The sequence below is a fragment of the Idiotropiscis lumnitzeri genome, chromosome 11 (assembly GCF_059441095.1).
Source record: "Idiotropiscis lumnitzeri isolate Australia: NSW breed Sydney's pygmy pipehorse chromosome 11, RoL_Ilum_1.0, whole genome shotgun sequence".
Taxonomy (NCBI): domain Eukaryota; kingdom Metazoa; phylum Chordata; class Actinopteri; order Syngnathiformes; family Syngnathidae; genus Idiotropiscis; species Idiotropiscis lumnitzeri.
The window spans coordinates 12,141,748-12,160,895 of record NC_142401.1 but is presented as its reverse complement, the minus strand read 5'-3'; the positions used below and the strand labels follow the sequence as shown (position 1 = coordinate 12,160,895).

The 19,148-nt window shown below is 40.0% G+C and overlaps 3 protein-coding genes across 3 annotated transcripts; all 3 read left to right on the top strand.

The window, feature by feature from the left end:
* The first annotated feature begins 1,169 nt into the window (after positions 1–1,169).
* On the top strand, positions 1,170–9,563 carry twf2b (twinfilin actin-binding protein 2b). Its single transcript, XM_088309331.1, has 11 exons — positions 1,170–1,386; positions 2,589–2,666; positions 3,581–3,759; positions 4,701–4,796; positions 4,868–4,972; positions 5,054–5,068; positions 5,152–5,187; positions 5,269–5,388; positions 5,481–5,631; positions 6,702–6,823; positions 7,681–9,563. The coding sequence occupies exons 1-11, from the start codon at positions 1,335–1,337 to the stop codon at positions 7,846–7,848; spliced, it is 1,122 nt and encodes a 373-aa protein (XP_088165457.1). The 5' UTR covers positions 1,170–1,334; the 3' UTR covers positions 7,849–9,563.
* A 494-nt stretch (positions 9,564–10,057) lies between these two features.
* Positions 10,058–13,156, top strand: cishb (cytokine inducible SH2-containing protein b). Its single transcript, XM_088309934.1, has 3 exons — positions 10,058–10,252; positions 10,741–10,887; positions 12,280–13,156. Exons 2-3 carry the CDS (start codon positions 10,755–10,757, stop codon positions 12,795–12,797), a joined length of 651 nt encoding a protein of 216 aa, XP_088166060.1. The 5' UTR covers positions 10,058–10,252; positions 10,741–10,754; the 3' UTR covers positions 12,798–13,156.
* Positions 13,157–15,295: 2,139 nt separating this feature from the next.
* LOC148327498 (rho-related GTP-binding protein RhoA-B) lies at positions 15,296–18,805 on the top strand. Its single transcript, XM_088309935.1, has 5 exons — positions 15,296–15,454; positions 17,497–17,654; positions 18,069–18,189; positions 18,267–18,397; positions 18,569–18,805. The coding sequence occupies exons 2-5, from the start codon at positions 17,499–17,501 to the stop codon at positions 18,740–18,742; spliced, it is 582 nt and encodes a 193-aa protein (XP_088166061.1). The 5' UTR covers positions 15,296–15,454; positions 17,497–17,498; the 3' UTR covers positions 18,743–18,805.
* Positions 18,806–19,148: the final 343 nt, after the last annotated feature.

The window sequence follows — 19,148 nt, the reverse complement described above, 5'->3', positions numbered from 1 at the left end:
GGAGGAGTACACATTTTATTGTTGTCATGTCTTGACTTATTTTCAGACCAGAATGTTAAACACTGTACGCTTGATAAAGATGCTGGACATGATTATTTTCTTCTTGATTAATCCCAATGGGAATTTTCTTTTGACCAGCCACTTTGTTGCTTCCGCTGTGTTTTTATTTATTATTTAAAATGTATTGATTTCAAATAAATAGCATGAGCATGTTAAAAGATAATTAATATTTGAAATTTAAAGTGAAAATAAATAAATTTTCCAAATGTGACTCTTCATAGAGATAAGTGTCGTTAACCACCATCCCAAATTTGAAATATAAAAAAATCGCCTTGTATCTAAAATGAGGCTTCAAAATCATGAAAAATCAAGCCACTGTGGCATGTGCGCTCAATGTTCACAGTGAAAAACACTTGCTATATTGTCTTTTTTTTGTTTTTTTGAACACCGAAAATATCTTCAAATCCTCTAGAGCCACCCGGTAATTTCCACACCGCGACAAGAAACGCTAGCCGCCATCTAGCTTGCGAGCTAACATCCCCACGTAGTCGCCTCCTCGCTTGAGAATTTAAATGACACAGAATTGTTCTGTAAATTGTGGCATCCTTGGAAGGTTCATTTTTGGGGTCTAGGAATAGTGAGTTAGCTAGCTGAAATCCGTTCTGGTAGTTATTAGCCTAGTAACTAAGGAACTTTTATATCGTGTGTGTGAAAGGCGCCTAATGCAAGATGCTTAAGTTGGGCACCGCTTTAGCCATGCCCAAAAAAATCGGAAAACCTAAAATGGTGCAAAACAGTTTGTGTAGTTCTTTAATGTAGTTCTCAGGCTTTGCATGTTTCCAGCTTGCACATTGCCTCCTACCCACTATTCTCGGTCCAGGGAGCAATGTTGAAATGGACAGATTCTTGCACGGTGTCACATTTCCGAGAGCTGGAATTTGAGATGATAGCCTCCAGCTGATGTGCACTTATGAATGAGCGATAAAATTTGCTCAAGGTCAGCGACACAAGAACAAGACTCGGGAACACCTGTAGATCTCCAAGCTTTGCCGGCCATCTCTTGAGGCTGTGGTCAGTGATCCACAGGGGGGGGGGGGGGGGGTTCCATCAGTGGTCAGGCTGCCATATCCACTGACAGGCGCAATATTACTCATCCGCCGCCCAGTTCCGCCGATTGCATTTCAGGTGTGAAGAATCTCCAGCGTCCTCCTTGAGAGTTGGTGTCACTCGGTGTGCGTTGGTGCATCGGTCTGCCATCAGCGGACAGGTCGACTTCCTGCAGAGACAGACGGACAAGGACAGAGAAAGATCTGGAGCTGCTCCTTCCATCTTCCATGCAACAGACTGCTGACTGCCAAAACATGTCACACCAAACTGGGATCAATGGTATGCATGTTTTTCTATATTTGTTTCCTATTTAGTTACTTAACGTACTAATTAAGATGAGTCTTTGCATGGAATTAAACCTCACATCTACACACCTGTGATATTTAATAAAAGAATAAGAATTTACTTACAATCATAAGATCACAGAGGAGGATTTGTTTTTACCTGTTGTGCATAATGTAGTATTGTTTAATGTCAGTGATGACTAGAGCAATTGAAATGCTCTAAAAAAAAATCCATTTTCAGATTTTGTACAGAATAAATGTTCTGTGACTTGGTAACAGGAGCACAGAGGGATGGTTGGCCTGAAGCACACCTCTCTCACCTTTCTCGCCTGATCATACATTGTTCATGAGAGTGCTGTGTTTGGTCACCATGGTAACACAGAACACATCTCCACATCTAGTTTTCAGCACCAAAATCATGGGTTTGGAATTGAAGAGAGTATTTTTGTCGAGTTAAATAGTTTTTTTCTCCATCATTTAACATTTTCGTTTGAGTCCTTTTGTTGACTTCAGCTTGGATCACATGTTGTCTGTCACTGTGGTGTCTCAGGTTCTTGTGGTGTCACCAGCTTCCCCCAATCTAATAATAAATATTCATATTTTTAAAAAAGGTGCTGTGGCGACTGCCATTTTAATACTGACAAAATAAAGTATGAACCAACTATAGTGGATACACTAACATTATTATGGGAGAATTATGGATATTGTGCAGATTGTATTGAATGCATGGATTATTTTTCCATGGTTCTATGTAGACTACAAAAGGCAAAATCATAACTGCCACACACGAAAATGGCACGTGCCAGTCACAGCCACCAAGCCTTTTGAAAGGCAAAATTAAAGTCTCATGCCACCACGACAAATGACATTTTAAGGATTACGAGAAGTTTTTTGTTTATACTCAATTGCATGACTTCTCCGAATTAAGTATAAAACATATCGGTAATAGATTGGTGCCTTGACTTACAAATTTAATTGGTTCTGTGACCACGCTTGGAACGGAAATAACTCATAAGTCATCTGTGTGAGGTGTGATTAAGCCGAAATTCTGGCACACACGTGGTACATTTTGTATCCTGTGCCTTTGAACGACGTGGCCTAGAGAGTGACTTGCAATTTAAATAAATACAGCATTATCAGATGGACATTTTTTTTTTTAATCTACATTTTGTCTGCTACATTTTCTGATCTCTTTAGCAACATTGGAGCTGAAAGACTTCCTGGCCCAAGCAAGGGGAGGTGCCATCAGGATAATGAAGATCGTCATCCAAAACGGTAACCACGTCGTGCTTATTTAAAGGTTACGTCTTCGGAATTCAGAGACACGAGATAACTTAAGGGGCCCTATTTTTTTCCCAGCGCAAGTCTAGTGCAAAGTACAGTTGAACCTTTGCGCATGGGTGGAATTTTCTTTCTTTTGGTATTTTGCTAGACTTTGCACAGGTTGAAATGGGCGTAATGGGGCATTAACGCCATTGTGGGATGAAACGAGACTTTTCCCGGCCAATCATGGCGGCATTAACATTAGGCCAGTCTGAGTCCGAGATCGCACTACACCAGGCGTAGGGGCGGCCAAAGCCCGTCAGAAATCTGTGTAGCCCGGGTTAAGCTCCTCCAACCTTTCATTTGATATTATAAAATATATTTAGAAGTTATTTTCTCACGCCGCTCTGCATTGGTCAAGCCTCCTTTAACCCCGGGGAGAGAAAAAAAATCTTGGAGCCGTCCCAGGTACGGCCATCCATTTCCGCCGTGTTTGACTTTGTGGAATCATGAATAGACTCGCTGAAGTCTGTGCATGTCATTGGCAGGTAAAATGCAAGATCTCCCCTTGCGGATGATAGAGTCGGCTGTGCCTGGGAACGTGGGCATTGTAGAATGCCTTCTACCTACACAATGTGTGTTACCCCTCTCCCCGCAATAGTGACGGGGGTGCTAAAAGACTTTTTAAAATGATCCTGATTATAACTCACATGTTCAAGTAGACCCCGGCACGAAAATGACAATGCACACGTTTTCTCGGGGTGAGGCAACTCTGTGTGCCGGATTGCCCAGAGAGGCGCATCATGGCCACAAATACGTACACTACACTTGCACTGGCACAAAAATGAAGTTATGCCCGTTTTTAGGCGGAACGCACGGGCACCATTCGCCCAAAATATGGCCCAATATTTGATTTTTCTCCGCAGAGGAATTAGTGCTGGAGTCGTGCGGACAGCCAGCACAAAGCTGGGACAAGGACTACGACCACTTCCTGTTACCTCTGCTCACACCACAGCAGCCATGCTACATCCTCTACCGACTGGATTCCCAGAATGCACTTGGATACGAGTGGATCTTCATCGCCTGGTCACCCGACCAGTCACCAGTGCGTTCCGAGGATGCATGCATCGTGAGCACCGTATCGCTCTGGCCGAAGTACAGCAGGCCGATTGTGCAAGGAACGATGAAATGAACACAATGACCTCACTGAATCGATTATGACTCGCATTAAAATCCTAAATCATTTTGATAGGGTGACCCAGTCTCAAGGGAGCACGCTGGAGGATGTGATTAGCTCTCTAAATTATACCTGTTGGTGAGAATTACATAAGAGTTGGTTATCTATTCTTACCTTATGATTAGAGAGCGATTAGTTCAGGGCAGTCTGCGCCTCGCCCAAAGTCAGCTGGGATAAGGACGAATGCGTCAGTTGAAAACCGACAATAGACTTTTCGTGTACCATTTAAAAAAATCTCTAACTGTGTTAATGTACTGTGTCTTATCTTTCTACTGAGACATTTCAAATCAGACCGTTTTACAATTTTTCTTTTTTCAAAATGTCTATGCAGTGTGTTTAAAATATTTAGGTCCATCAGTTCAGAAAATATTATGTCTTTTGCACCTTTTCGTCCACTGTAGTTGTTACTATGGGGTCAGCAATGCAGGAGTAAACAAAGCAAGTCTGAGTCTGCATGTGTGGTGCCAGGTCGCTATTGTGTCACACTAAAGTGTCACTTTAGAAGGAAACCACTCATATATATATATATATATATATATATATATATATATATATATATATATATATGTATATATATATATGTATGTATATGTATGTATTTCACCACAAATTTGGAAACTGCATTGTTTTGGGTTAAGGGCGGCTGTAATGTAATTTATCACCGTCATTACTGCTGTCAGAGTAGTTTTCTCTTTCGACAAAAAGAATATATTGTACTTGCTCAGAGCATCAATAATTTTGGCTAAATTTGAAAGACTATCCAGTGTGTTATAACATGACAACAGTGAATCTAATACTCTGTCATGCAGGTCAGACAGAAGATGGTTTACGCTGCCACTCGTGCAACATTGAAAAAAGAATTTGGAGGCGGTCACATCAAAGACGAGCTGTTTGGCACAGTTGAGGTTGGTAAAAAAAAAAAAAAAAAAAAGATGATAATGCGTCCTTTTGAATTAATTCTATTGTCTATTGGCAGGATGACGTGTGCTTCCAGGGATACCTGCGTCACATGACCTCCTGCTGTTCTCCGGCGCCTCTCACAGCAGCCGAACAGGAACTACAACGAATTCGAGTCTCAGAGGTGACATTGGAAAGGGAAGAAGTGACTTTAAATTTCAAATGGAAATGTGAAAACAACTCTGTGTGTATAATTTCTCTGCAGGATAAAGTTGTATGGGTAAGTTCACATTTTATACGTGTGTGCGTGTGTGTGTGCGTGTTGTGAATTTTATTTTTTGAACGTTATTTTGTTCTACACAGGATGAGCGTAGACGAATTGGGATTCCACGTGCAAGAGTTTGTAACATTATTCTTACTTCCTGGACACCATCTTTTTACAGTCTGACAGGAGTTCATATGTGGTGGCTTGTGGTTTAGGTCCCAGTGGAGTTCGGTATCGACAAAAGGGTCTCTCAGGGTCTTGCGTTCCCTTTACAAGAAGAGGCCAAGCGAGCTCTGCAGCAGCTGAAGCAGAAACGTATCAATTATATACAGTTGGTGAGCTCTGGCGCAACCGTTCATCCAAAATACAGAGAAAAATTGGAGTTTGATCTGGCCACTGAGCAAAGCCTGCTTGTGTCGCGTTGCAGAGATTGGATGTGGAGAAAGAGACCATCGAGCTGGTTCACACCAAACCAACGGAGACCCGGGAGCTCCCGTACAGGATCCCCACAGATTCACCCAGATACCACTTCTTCATCTTCAAACATTCTCACCAGGGCCGCACTCAGGAGGCACTGCGTCAGTACGCAGCCTGCACAGGGCACTTTACTGCTCTTTTGTTGTTGTTTTTTAAACGCAAGAAATGTCAAAAAAAGGTCACAATAATTACCTAGGAGTTAAATAAGAATCCATATGCAGCATAGTTTGGTAGACTGTACTTTTTGCTGAATAGAGTTTCATAGTGGTTGCAAGCCAATCACAGACAAACAAAACAACTAAAAATCAAAAAATGTGAATATGGGGCAATCTCTTTGGTAGGGAAAATTGGACATGCAACACTGAAGGAATTCCAGTCCAGTATTTCTTTTTCCTTTGCGTCACAAATTCTCATTCACATAAAAAAAAAATATCACTTCCTATGAGCTATTTCTGAAACCAAGATGATCATTGGTGGCTCTAATTCACAAATTTCCCTTTGTAAGAAAAAAGTTAAGATTCACTCAGGTGAGATCATTCAACACCATTCGCAATTTAGAATGTTGTAAACAACAGAGAATTGTGAATATCATTTGCATAGATGTGCCAAAGCATTTGCAATTTGTTCATAGAAATGACAAACTGCCTTTTTTGATGTGCACATGTGACACAATGATTTGAAAATTGGACAAATAGTTTTGAGAAATTCAATTCTGATCAGAGCTATGTATCAAAGCAACTAATAAGATTGTATTAAATCAGGCGTGGGAATACTACGGCCCGGGGGCCACATGCGGCCCATTAAATCCGTTTAAATCCGGCCCGCCAAACTTGAAAAAAATTAAATGAATTAACCTTGTTAATGTTTTATATTCTAATTACTGTGGTTTTTCAAAGAAATATATATTGTTGTAATGCTTTTGTTCACTTTCATTTAAAATTAAAATTAGTATTTATTTTCTCCGATGAGGTGAGGTTACCAAAACACACCATCCATCTGCTCCTGGTCCGGCCTCTCTGTCAAATTTTAGAACCCATTGTGGCCCGCCAATCAAAAAGTTTGCCCACCCCTGCATAAAGATAGCAGTAGCAAAAATGTGTTTTTGCAAAGAAATGTCTTGAATGACTTGCCGCACAATACAATGGATGCTGTGAATTGATATCTCTTCCAGTGTTCATATATTCCATGCCTGGATACACCTGCAGTATAAAGGAGCGGATGTTGTACTCCAGCTGCAAAAACAGACTCCTGGAAGAGGTGGAAAAAGATTACCAACTGGAAGTGACCAAAAAGGTACAAATCTTGAGTAGAAAAAAGTAGAAAAGGCATGGTTGTAGTAGTGCTCTCTTGTGGAGGAGATGGTGAATTTTAGTTCCATCAAAATATTCATCAACAAAAACATCAAAAATTGAAGCATGAGAGGTCAAATCCATGCCGGAAGACAACAACACAACCTTTTGGTCCAAAATAATGGAAATAGGAATAATCTGTCAAGCATAGTCAAGCAGGCCGTCACCATCATAAAATCTTCTTTAACTGTACAAGTAAAGTTTTGACATAATATTTTTCTAACCGTCATGCAAGTGCAAAATGATTGTTTTCATCATACGACGTTAAAAATAGTGATGCACATTTGCAAATTCACCAAATGCATGACATTTTTTTTTTTTTTTTTAACATTCTCTTTTGTCACAGCCTCCATCCATTTTCACACTCTACCATAACCATGACAAGTGACAGAGTACATGTGAGTGGCGGCTGGTGTATTTGGTAATATATATATATATATATACATATATATATATATATATATATATATATCATCAATCCTATACAAAAATTGGTTCACCTGGAGGAGTTCACAATCAATGCAGTGGACCCCAGTTATCCACGGGGGATAAGGACCGGGCTAGCTCTTGAATAGCAAAAAAATCTACATATAATTGGAGTGCATTGAAATGCATTATAGAATAAAAAGAAAAACAGCTGTGCGACAATTTGGAGAGTCATAAGAGCATTCGTCTCAAATTCTAGATTTTTATCACCTGAGGGTTATTTAACGCCAGTGGTTCCACTTATCTTCATCAAAATGAATAAAAGATACTCATCTGGAATTGCCAATGTCCTCTTGTGTGTGTGTGTGTGTACAGATGGAGATAGATAGTGGCGACGGCCTGACAGAAGACTTCCTGTACGAGGAGGTGCACCCGATGGAGCACACCTTGAAGCAAGCGTTCGCAAAGCCTCGTGGACCAGGCGGCAAGAGGGGCAACAAACGCCTTATCAAGGGCGCAGGAGAGAACGGCGAGGAAATTTAAACCACGCGCACGCACAACACACATTTACTACACAATCACATAAATGTGATATTTATCAATTGAGTTCAAGCATTTTGATTTTATTTATTTCATTTTTGACCACAAATAAAATATGGATAGAGAGCCAGAGCAAAGGAAAACAATATAGCGAACCCTCTATTTCACTTGAAAAAAAAAATACATGAATCAAAACACATAAAACATGCTTAAAGTAAAAGAAATGGTCAGGTGCCTGTTGCGTTAATGTGCATAGAAATGCTGAGTCTAAGGGAGTTTCAATGTAAACAACTTTAATTTTAAAGGAGACATATTGTAAATTGGACTTTTTAAAGGCATCTTAATAACATGTTTGGGACAAAATCCACCAAGGATTAAGAATTGGATGACTCTTATGGCCTAGTTCATGTCTCCCTGAAATTAGCCTTCAAGTGTTTGCCTATCTCATCAAGTGAGTCATTATTTATCCCGCCCATAAACCGCTGAGTCCGGCTTCATGTGGAGTATGGACTCGATGTAGGGTAAGGTTATTATGTAAATTAGCTCCAATGTTATGTAAAAGTTGGGTGCAAGTGCAGAATGGCTGGCTCACAGACGCATTTTCAGAAACAGGCAAATAATTACAGTGCCTTAAGATGTGAGTGAGAAAGTGCTCTATAAGTGAAAGCCCAAGTAACTTGACACGCAAGTTTTTCTCGATCCAAGCCTTCTTTCGGTTGATTTTTTTTTGTTTTGTTTTTTTGCTTCAACTTGCAAGCTAAGACTCGAGATACAAGCACTGTGTGGTTGCAGTGAACTCAAATCACGTCAAAATAAGCAACAGTTAGGCAAAAAGTAAACAATTCTTCAAAAAAGAGCAGCATCAGGCTGTTTATTTGCCACTCCCAGTTGACGTTAACTCAAAAAGCTAAAATAAAGAAAATTACACTTCGTGTGTTGTTTATCCTCTGAGAAGAATGACTACTATTAGTGCTGTACTGGTGAGCGGAGAGGAATTGAGATGACAGTGTATCTGCCTGTCGGTCTTATACTGCCTCCATGTGGCCAAGGTGGGTACTCCAGGAAGACCAGTACAATGGTCATTGAATTGATAGTGTGACAAAAAAATCTATTGAATGATGTCATTATGGTGTGTTTTCATAAAGTACAATATTATGGAGTACTGTTTTTTCCAATTTTAAAATACACATTAGATCAGAACAACTTTTAAAATATTTTGGCGGGGTTGGGGGTAGCTGGACTGGATTAATGGTTCCTTTGTTTGTTCAATTAAAAGGTATTTTCCAACGTTTCCATAATATGTCTCCTTTAATTTGCAGGGTTGAAAGCATTGCTTTGCTTTCTTCATCAATGATTCACACGAGCTATTTTTATGACGGCAGGAATGGCTTTGAAGTGGTTGACGTGTGGAAATGATGATTGAATACGGTATATGTGTTTGTTGCAGTCACCCCGATATTTCACAGGTATGTTCTTTACAATAAAATATGTTCTCTATGCTATTGTGCAGCTGAGTATGCGTGGGGATATAAGTCTCCATTATGAAGTAGATCCAATGATGAATAACTTGCTACAAGGTTGTTCAGTCTCGCTCTTTGTGTTTGTGCGCGCGTGAGCGTGTCCGCGTGTGCGTGTCCGTGTGTATTCCAGGAATGTGCTCTACTCGGAAACTATACTGGCACCACGGTTGGGATCTGATTGAAGCATACAGTGGCTCATCTGACAACAACAAACAATTTTGACCTGCTAAGGATAATACACAGAAAACAAACATTACCTTTACGATGAATACTGTCGCACTTCATCACTTAACAGAAATATTTTCATTTACAATATGTTTATTATTTTAAAATTAGGTTCTTGTTAATGCGACACAAGTGTTGGTGTGGATGATAATTGACATGTGAATGAAATCACAATATTTTTCAAAAGTGCATATGCAGTATGCTTCAGCATAAAGTATTATACCGGAACTCATGTGGCATTCCTTTCAAAATAAAAGATACGTGTTGGTTGGGGTTTTCTGTTAAGTAATTGAGATTTTACAATTGAAGATCCTCAGAATGTTGGATTTGAAGGATGAAAAAGTCATAATGTTGTGTAAAGGTCTTAAATGACGCTCCTGCCAAAAAAAATAAAAAATATATATTTAAAAAAACAATAATAAAATCTACAATGTTTGTTTTGAAGCGCAGAGGAAGTGTAGTTCGAGCAGTGATCCAGCAAATTGCGTGCCAGCTGCACTGAAACACAAAAACCTTTCTGGCAAACCAGATTCCTGGAACCTCTACCAGCTTGACAAGAACTCACTTGTTTTCTGGGTTCGAGCTTCAGTGAATTAGGATCCACCGGAGCTGTTTCTCGGGATTTTTCTTCTTAAAATCTTTATGGTTAATCGTGGCGCAAGGTGAGAGTGCCAACATTTTAAAGCTGTATATTATTCGTATTCAACGACACTGTTGTGGTTTAATTGTGTTATTATTGTGAGACGTGGATCTTTGCGCTTACATCCTTTGGTATTTTTCCATCTTTAATTGTGGTGTTTATGTGGTTATTGATTGCATTCGTGGTCCTAACGTGTGTTATTTAAATGCCGAACTGAATATTTTCACGACTTCACGTTTAGACTCGTTGGCGTTATACACAGTAGCACAATTGTTTCCGAACTTTTATTGAACCCAGACACATGATTTAGATTATTAAAAATCTCATAGCACCCCACCAAACAAAAATATCACAAAAAGTGGATGCACAGGTGAATTGTAAAACAGCAGAAGATCATTAATTGCCCGGCCTGTCAGATATTATAAACGTCGCTGGCATTGCAGTAAATTGCGCGAAATTGGATAATTTCTCCCACCAAATGATCTCTCACGGCACTAATAACACATACAGGTGTCCTGCCAGACATGGTTGCCCCGGCTGTGGCCACGACCCGACATGTGGACCCGGCTCCATGCTGCCCACATTCACCTGAGACCCCCTGCGATCAAGATGATCTGTCCTGCATCGCCACCACCTTCCAGTATTTACAAACCTCAGGTACGTTTGGAATTACATGTTAGCTCTAGCTCTTTTTGTGTCATATTTATTTAATGTACGGGCATGGCTTAAGTAATATATCATGCAGTTAATAGTAAAAAATAAGCGTGGACCACTAGTAAACTAACTGTTGATAAGAGTAGGGGGAGTCTAACTTGAAGGTCACTGACCTCAACTTAAAGAATTTCTATTAAAACAGAGCATACTGTAAACTCATTGTGCAGAAGGGGGGATTTACGTCATGCGTCTGGCATTGTGTTGTGTACAGTGTGTTCTTGTTTTACTATTTTCATCGTCAACCTACTGTCAAATGACTGCAGGACAGAGACACATACCGCTTTCCCATGACACAATAATTTCTCCCTTCATTTCTGTGGTTGTCATCTTATTGGACCATAAATTGAGCTCTCACCGCCTGTGTGCTGGTGAGCTATGTTAACCACGAGACTACCAGTCAGTTAGTGCATCAATAATAATACAGAAGATGAGAATTTCATTGATTGTATGGAATCCATTGTTGTTGGTTATCAGAACAATTGCAGTGAGATTCTCACATCAATCTAAAAAAAAATATTGAAAATGTAGTCAAATGCTCATCTTTATTGCAAATGGTTCACGTGATAAACATCCATTTTGTTTTAGGGGTTGTCCTTATTCGAGTCACTCGCAGGGCACATACAGACAAATAATCGCACCCATGTGCAATTTAGTCTTCACTCAACCTGACATGCTTGTTTTTGCAATGTGGGAGGAAGCAATTTAAATCTTGGACCTCTCGACTTTTAGGAAGACATGCTGACCACTATTTTACCATTTCGTTTCGTTTGATGTCTGTATTGTAAATAGATTAATGGGCTGCTCCCTCTAAATTGTGGGCTGGTCTCTTGGAGCAAAATGGAAGAAAATAATAATTACATGGCAACCCACCGGGTATCTGCCCTGCATGCCAGATGGCCAGTCTTGACTGCCCCCAGGTTTGTTTAATTTGTCAGTTATGTATAAGTAAGTTTAAAGTTAATAGTAAGAGTTATTATTTGCTGCCGTCTTTTTTTTTTTTTTTTCGTTTTTCTGCAGGGCTGGAACAGATTAATGGCATTTTTGTTCCTTCCAATAGGGAAAGATGCTTCGAAATACATGCATTTTCAGCATGATCATGGAATAAATAAAAATAAAAAAAAACTTGCACATTGTCAGTAGTTGTGTTTAAATCTCTGAAGTCAAGTTCTAGGATCTTTAAAATGAATCCTGAAATACTTGGGAGCCATTGTAGTGATTTAAAAATTGGTGAAATGTACGTTTTTTTTTGGGGGGGGGGGGACCAGAAAGCGTGGCATTGTGATTGTCAATGTGGCTGGTCCTTTAAGCCGGCTTTTAAATGCGTTGTCATTGCAGGCTGGTACTGGGGTTCCATCTCGGCGAGTCAGGCTCGGGACAAACTCCTGGCAAAGTCTGAAGGCACGTTCCTGGTGCGAGACAGCAGTCACCCTCAGTACATGGTGGCGCTGTCAGTGATGACTCATTGTGGACCGACCAACGTCCGAATACAGTACAAGAGTGGTTCTTTCTGGCTGGACTCACTCAGTCCTGAACTGCCTCACCTGCAGTCCTTCCCTGACGTCATCAGTCTCATCCAGCGCTACATTGGCTCGGGACACACGCCACATGGCCCTGCGACTTCCACCGAGGAAAATCGCCTCTCCAAAATAAAGCCCGATCATGTTCAGTCCCCCACCTCCAAGGACAGCGGTGTAATTCTGAAGCTGTTGCGTCCACTTCACAAGCCGGAGACCTTCCCTCGTTTGCAGCACCTGGCACGCCTTACCATCAACAGAAATACAAACTGCCCTGACCAGCTGCCCCTCCCTAAGCCTCTTTTGGTCTACTTGCACGATTACCCTTTCCACATCTGAGGGTCTCAGGAGGCCGAGACAGGAATTTGGGCAGGGTCAGCATCAAGTAGATGTTGACAGACTATTGTAATAATTTGCTCATGAAAAGTGGGTCTTGCTACTGTTGTCCTCCACAATCGTCTTCTATTATTATGACGCACAAGACTTTTTTTTCATCATCCTCAGGCTTTTGTTTGTTCTTTAAATGTTCTGGCCTCCAATGTTATAAAAATTACGTGACCTGAAATACTGCAAAACCCATTGGTTTACATGTGGAATTCCATTTTGGTAACTGGAAACCGTCTAAAATGATGCCACAACATACTGTACAGTGTTTGTCCTTTGCCATTTTGACAAGGAAATAAAGGAGGTAATGGATTCATGTACGTCAGAAATGTCTTGAGGAAAATGGAAATTTCACGTTTTCTTAAAACAAAATGAATTTCAGAACTAAAGAGGTTCTTTCTATTTACATTTAAAAAAAAACGAGTCATATCTCAGACTTTTAGAGATAATTTTGATGAAGTTGATCCTATCCTGGAATTTTTTTTGGGGGGGGGGCAAAATGTAAAAAAAAATGCATCAGCAAATAGAAATGCACTCTGTCACTCAGGGTCCTCCAGGGTATGACTTTTTACGGGCTTAACTTTATACCTGACCATAATTTGTGATGCCTTTGCAATGGATACAGTGAGGACTTAATAAATGTCTTAGTCCAAAACCAAAACTACCTCCAACAAAAAATTATAATTATCAAAATATGTTTTATGTATTTAGCCGTTTCGAATTTCTCTATAAAAGGACAATTGTATTTGAATTTCAAGCACTTAATGATGTTTGACAGACTCTGAAACAAATAGAAACTAGTCTGATAAAATAACAATAACTGAATTAAATGTTAACCATTGTACTAAACTAGCAGCAGGCATGAAACAAAGTCAAAATCATGTGGACGTCACTGCTCATACAAAATGAGGTTCACATGCCTTGGGATTTCCTAGAAGTAGGTCTCCGTGTCACACGTTTTTCTTTTTCACCCCCTCCGCCAAACTGCAGCTAAGTGTGAGGAAACTGCTGATGCGTCTGTGTTAGCTTTCCGAGTGGGAAAAACCGAGCAGTTCTGAGAAAGCCTCTTATCGGGATTAGTGAGCGGTAGTTATAAGCAAATTGCTTCACCGACTGTGAACTAGTCATGACCTGAGTCAGCCCAAACAATTTAAATCACCTCACATGGCACAACAACATAATCATTTTAATAAACGTAGCAATTATTCTAGCATCAGTAAAAATAGCACAAAGGTTGGCATTAAAAGCAATTCAGGTAAACTAAATATAGAAGGGGAAAAGTCCAGGTGTGCAAGCAATTTCCACTTGTTAAAAAATATAGAATATAATCTAGAATAGTATTTTAGAGGGAAGACATTTCACGCTATTCAAAATATCTTTTTGGAAAATGGTCAGTCTGCCAAAGCACAACAAAAAATGTTCTGTGCCAGGAGGAAATTGGCAAAGACATAGCCAAAGCCATTCTAAAATCACAAGACACGTTTCGTGAGCGTCACCAGCTGACTGCCAGCTAAACCAAAGTATGTGTCAGCACATTTCAAAAAGACTATAGTGCTCACCTCAAACTTTCCCCTTGGAAAAGAATAAAGTACGATTGTGCATGAGGTTGGGTAAACACATTGGTACATTAAGCATATCAGTATGGACTCGCAGTCATCTAGCAGTTCAAACCGAACTCCAGGCAGGTGCATCCAGTATAACTCCAGACAAAACTAAAACCAAAATAGGTCTAACCAAACATTTATGCCAATGATACACCCACCCCAGAAGCCTTCTTCTAATGAATTCAAGTGACCATGTGCAGTGAAGTAAAAGAAAATGAAGAAAAAAATATGGAATCCTCGAACTGCATTATGCAGGGGTCAACTGTAGTTTGAAGTTGTAACATCACCAATCACCATTAGATGACAAACATGTCTAAGTTGGGCTTATACTGGATCGTTTACCGCCAAAACCATTGTTGTTAGTGGATCTCTTATACATGCATTGTGAAATGTGTTATCAGAAACAAAATATATTAGGAGCACATACTTTGTACATATGCACGCAATTTGTCCATAATAAAAATAGCATTTTTGTCATACATATAAATAAAATTGTATTGAATTATTGTATAGTATACGTTGGTTTAGGAAGTGCGTGGTAGCGTTGATGAATAATTGTTGCTCCCCCCAGCATTTAAATTGCTCATCCCTGCACTAGTGGCACGTGCGCCACACTTTGAACTACAGCTAGATATAAATGTGTATGGGTGTTTTTTGTTTTTGGTCGAATTTAGCATATCAGTTTTATGAAAACAAAACAAAATCAACAAACAAGAAAAGCCCAGTTGACGGATTCAACCTTTGCAGATTACCATGATCTGGATGACTGACTGAGAATGTCCAAAGTTACAAAGGAAAAGAATTTTGAATTGATATTGTGACAGCTAGTAAAAAAAAAATCCTGTTCGCCTTAACCGATTTGTGTTGGCTGACCATCCTGTGGTGTGCTGTCCTCTCCCCGCCCCACCGCTTCACTTCACTTCCCTTCTCTTCATCCTCCAGCGGCACACTGAGGCCAACAAAGCACAACTTTGAAATCATTTGGATATATTTGAAAACAATCACCGGGTAAGCATGTCCCAATTCCAAAATATTCGCCGCTGTTCCTCATTATGATGTAATGCTAAGCGTCCGCTCGCCGATGTTGCGTCAAGTTTCGTTTTCTGCCCGCTATTCGGCTAATCTTAGCTGAAAAGCTAACGGACCCGTTAAGTCGCATTGACTTCCGTTATGCTAAAATAAGCGAGCTAACTAGCCAGCTAGCTGCTCTTACACTGCGATACTAGCTTTGATTTATATTTTTTTTAAATAGAAGATCCCTTGCTGGAACATTATTCCATGAACGTTTCTTCTCTTGTCTCCCATCTTTAAGATGAAATGTAAGCGTTTTGCTCTTCAATCCGACTAACTCTTACGTCGCTGGCGTCGATCCTTTAGTAAACATAACAACAACTTCCTCTTTTGGTCGAATAGGGCCCACCGTCATTCCAAATGGCAGTTGAACGCCGAACAATATTCTTTTATTCATTCATTTAAACACGACACGAGTGGCGCTTTTAAATGTGATTTGGAATGAAATGAACACTAAACGTTTGCCAAGGTAGCTGCCGGCTTGGTGATGGAAAGGAAATTTTGATGGAACATGGTTTGAATTACAGTTAAAGCAAGCAGAAAATGGCTGTTTATAGTCCTTACTACGACTTGAAAACGTCTTACTACCATATTACAAATAATTATGGTGTTGATGTTTACTAATGCAAAGCTATTTAACTCATTCAACCCCAGCCATTTGCAGCGAAAGACCTAGATAATATTGTGTTCTGAAAAAATACATCTTTCAGCAAAAAAAAAAGGTGTGACTTGAAATCAGCATTCGAATTTAGATATGGCTTAAGTAATTCAACCACGTTTCCCAAAATCTGGAGAAAAATAGCTTTTATTTGCGGAAAATCAAACAACAGTGAACAGACAGAGATGTTGATGCTACAGTGGTTTTATTCTATAAAGCAGCTGAAACACTTTTTGGAATGCCTTTTGATTGCAAAAGAATAATCTATTTTGTGAGATCAAGCACGCCAACTCACCAGGGCGTTTTGTTGGCCAGCCATTAGGTTAAAGGTTCCCGTGACAACCTCATCATGGTCATCATATTTCCAAGATGGTTGTTGTACACACACATACTTCTGCTCACGATCATAACACATAATCTGAATTATTTTGATGTATGTATTCCCCGTTGAGTGTATCCTATAGATTGTCCAACGAAAGGCCTTTTGACCATCCCTGTGGCCGCCATGAGATGCAGCCAAAGCTTTAAGCGATAGGAAAGTAGTAAGAGATGTCATGGAAATATTGATGCATCACAGCTGAGACTGAGATCTTGCTGAGATGGAGCTAAGTTTAGCCGGGGATTGTTAGCGGAAGTTGCAAAGAGCTAGTCGCCACTTGCACATGCACAGGTCTGTAACAGACATTTCTTTTTGTAATGTTGTAAAAGAAGTTTGGAATTACCTGCTAACTGTTTTCGAATCACAATTTGTGATATATTTAGTAGGGACCGACCATAAGGCTTTTTGTGAGGCCGATATTTGGCATAATCCCTTTCTGATATTTGATTTATCAGCCAATTAATTAAAAAAAATATCGAATGAATAAAATAGCTTTTTTTTTGGGGGGGTCCCTTAATGCTTACAACACCAAAGAGAAGATTTGTAGGCCGGACATTATTCTGTTAACCAAATTTTGGCCATATTTTTTAATATTGAAACAGTTTGTTTGTTTTTTTTTTGGGGGGGGGCAATGTCATTATCTTTTTATCTTTATCCTGTAATGTGTTCATGTGTGTTTAAAAAAAAAAAAGTTGCAAAAAATTAGCTGATTTCTACAGGTTTTAAAAGCGTTAATATCAGCCAATTAATCCATCTGGCCCTAATATTTACTATTGTCCTTACAAAATGTTGCAGATTTTTTTTTTAGTTCAGTAAAATAATGTTGGTAGCGTTTCTAAAAATTCCGGGTTAAGACACTTTTTTTTTTTTTTTTTTTTTTTTTTTTTTTTTTTTTGCTCAGCCTGTCTTAACACAACCTGTTCTCCTGTCTCTTATCTGCAGCTATGGCAGCAATCAGAAAAAAGCTGGTCATAGTGGGAGATGGCGCATGCGGCAAGACCTGCCTGCTGATTGTGTTCAGCAAGGACCAGTTTCCCGAAGTCTACGTACCCACAGTGTTCGAGAACTATGTGGCCGACATTGAAGTGGACAGCAAACAGGTGTGGAGCATTTCACTCTTTTTGCATTGCCTATGAGGCTGACAATATTGTTGTGTTTGATTCCACCCATCATTAACTGACCCGCTTAACTTGATGATATTTATTTTTTTTAAAAAAGTGAAAAGCGGTAGTGTGTGTCCGCGGAGTATTGAAATTTTTTAATTTGATTGATTTCCTCAAAAATTATACCAAAGTCAGCCTGAAGAAAATATTAACCTTGAAAGCAATGTTAAGGTCTTGAAAATGCTACAGACACAATAAACAAATATAAAAATATACCTTAGTCTGCATTCACAAATACATTAATTCTCCAGAATAGTATCTTTCTATATACTAAATACAAGCATTTCTAAAATATTAAAAGTACTTTTTGTCAAAGTGTCCTAATGTTTATGTTTGGGATTCTTTTGACAGGTGGAGTTAGCGCTGTGGGACACAGCGGGTCAAGAAGACTACGACCGCCTGCGCCCACTCTCATATCCAGACACTGATGTCATTCTAATGTGCTTCTCCATTGACAGTCCAGACAGTCTCGGTAAGCCCCTCATGGTGCAAACGCCTCACGTTTACTTCCACCGTCCTGTACTGGGTCATGTCTTGCGTCGTTTTCAGAGAACATCCCAGAGAAGTGGACTCCAGAGGTGAAACACTTCTGTCCCAACGTCCCCATTATCCTGGTGGGAAACAAAAAGGACCTGCGCAACGATGAGCACACTCGCAGGGAGCTTGCCAAAATGAAGCAGGTAAAAATATGGGCAAAAGTGGCTTGGCAACCATGTAGAGGGCAGACTACCACGCTGCAGAGCTAGAGGAAGAATCTATTCATAAGATTTATCATCTTTATTCTCCAAACTGTGTTCATGTTTCATAACTGCGACGTGTATTTTATTTTATTTACTCTTTTCTTCCCCCAGGAACCCGTGAAGCAGGAAGATGGACGGGACATGGCCAACAGGATCGGTGCCTTTGGATACATGGAGTGCTCAGCCAAAACAAAGGATGGTGTGAGGGAAGTCTTTGAGATGGCCACAAGGGCAGCACTACAGGCCCGGCGGGGCAAGAAAAGCAATAAATGTACCCTCCTGTGAAAACAGGTGGCACGGGACTGCTTCCTGTTTGGGGGGAAAAGAAGCAGAGGGTAAACCCCCCCCCCCCCCCCCCCCCATTTAAAAAAAAAAAAAACATCCACGCAAAGACTGTTCTCACCAGTTTTTACAAAAGGTGCAACGCTTTTACTTGTTTTATGTCTTAAACCGAAGTAGGTATTGTCAGTATTGGAAATCCATTTTTTTTTTCTACTGAAGCATCAGTCAATCAGCCATAATAAAACCTCCAGTATGAGCATGTAGTGTCATGAGAAGTCAACAAACCTGCCAACTACAGTCAAGTGCTGAAGCCCTGCCTGCTGACCTGACGAATGTTTCCACAGCCAACTAGGGTAAAAGTACCTGATCACTGTGACTTCTTCGACAAGCTAACGCACACGCCAAGTCA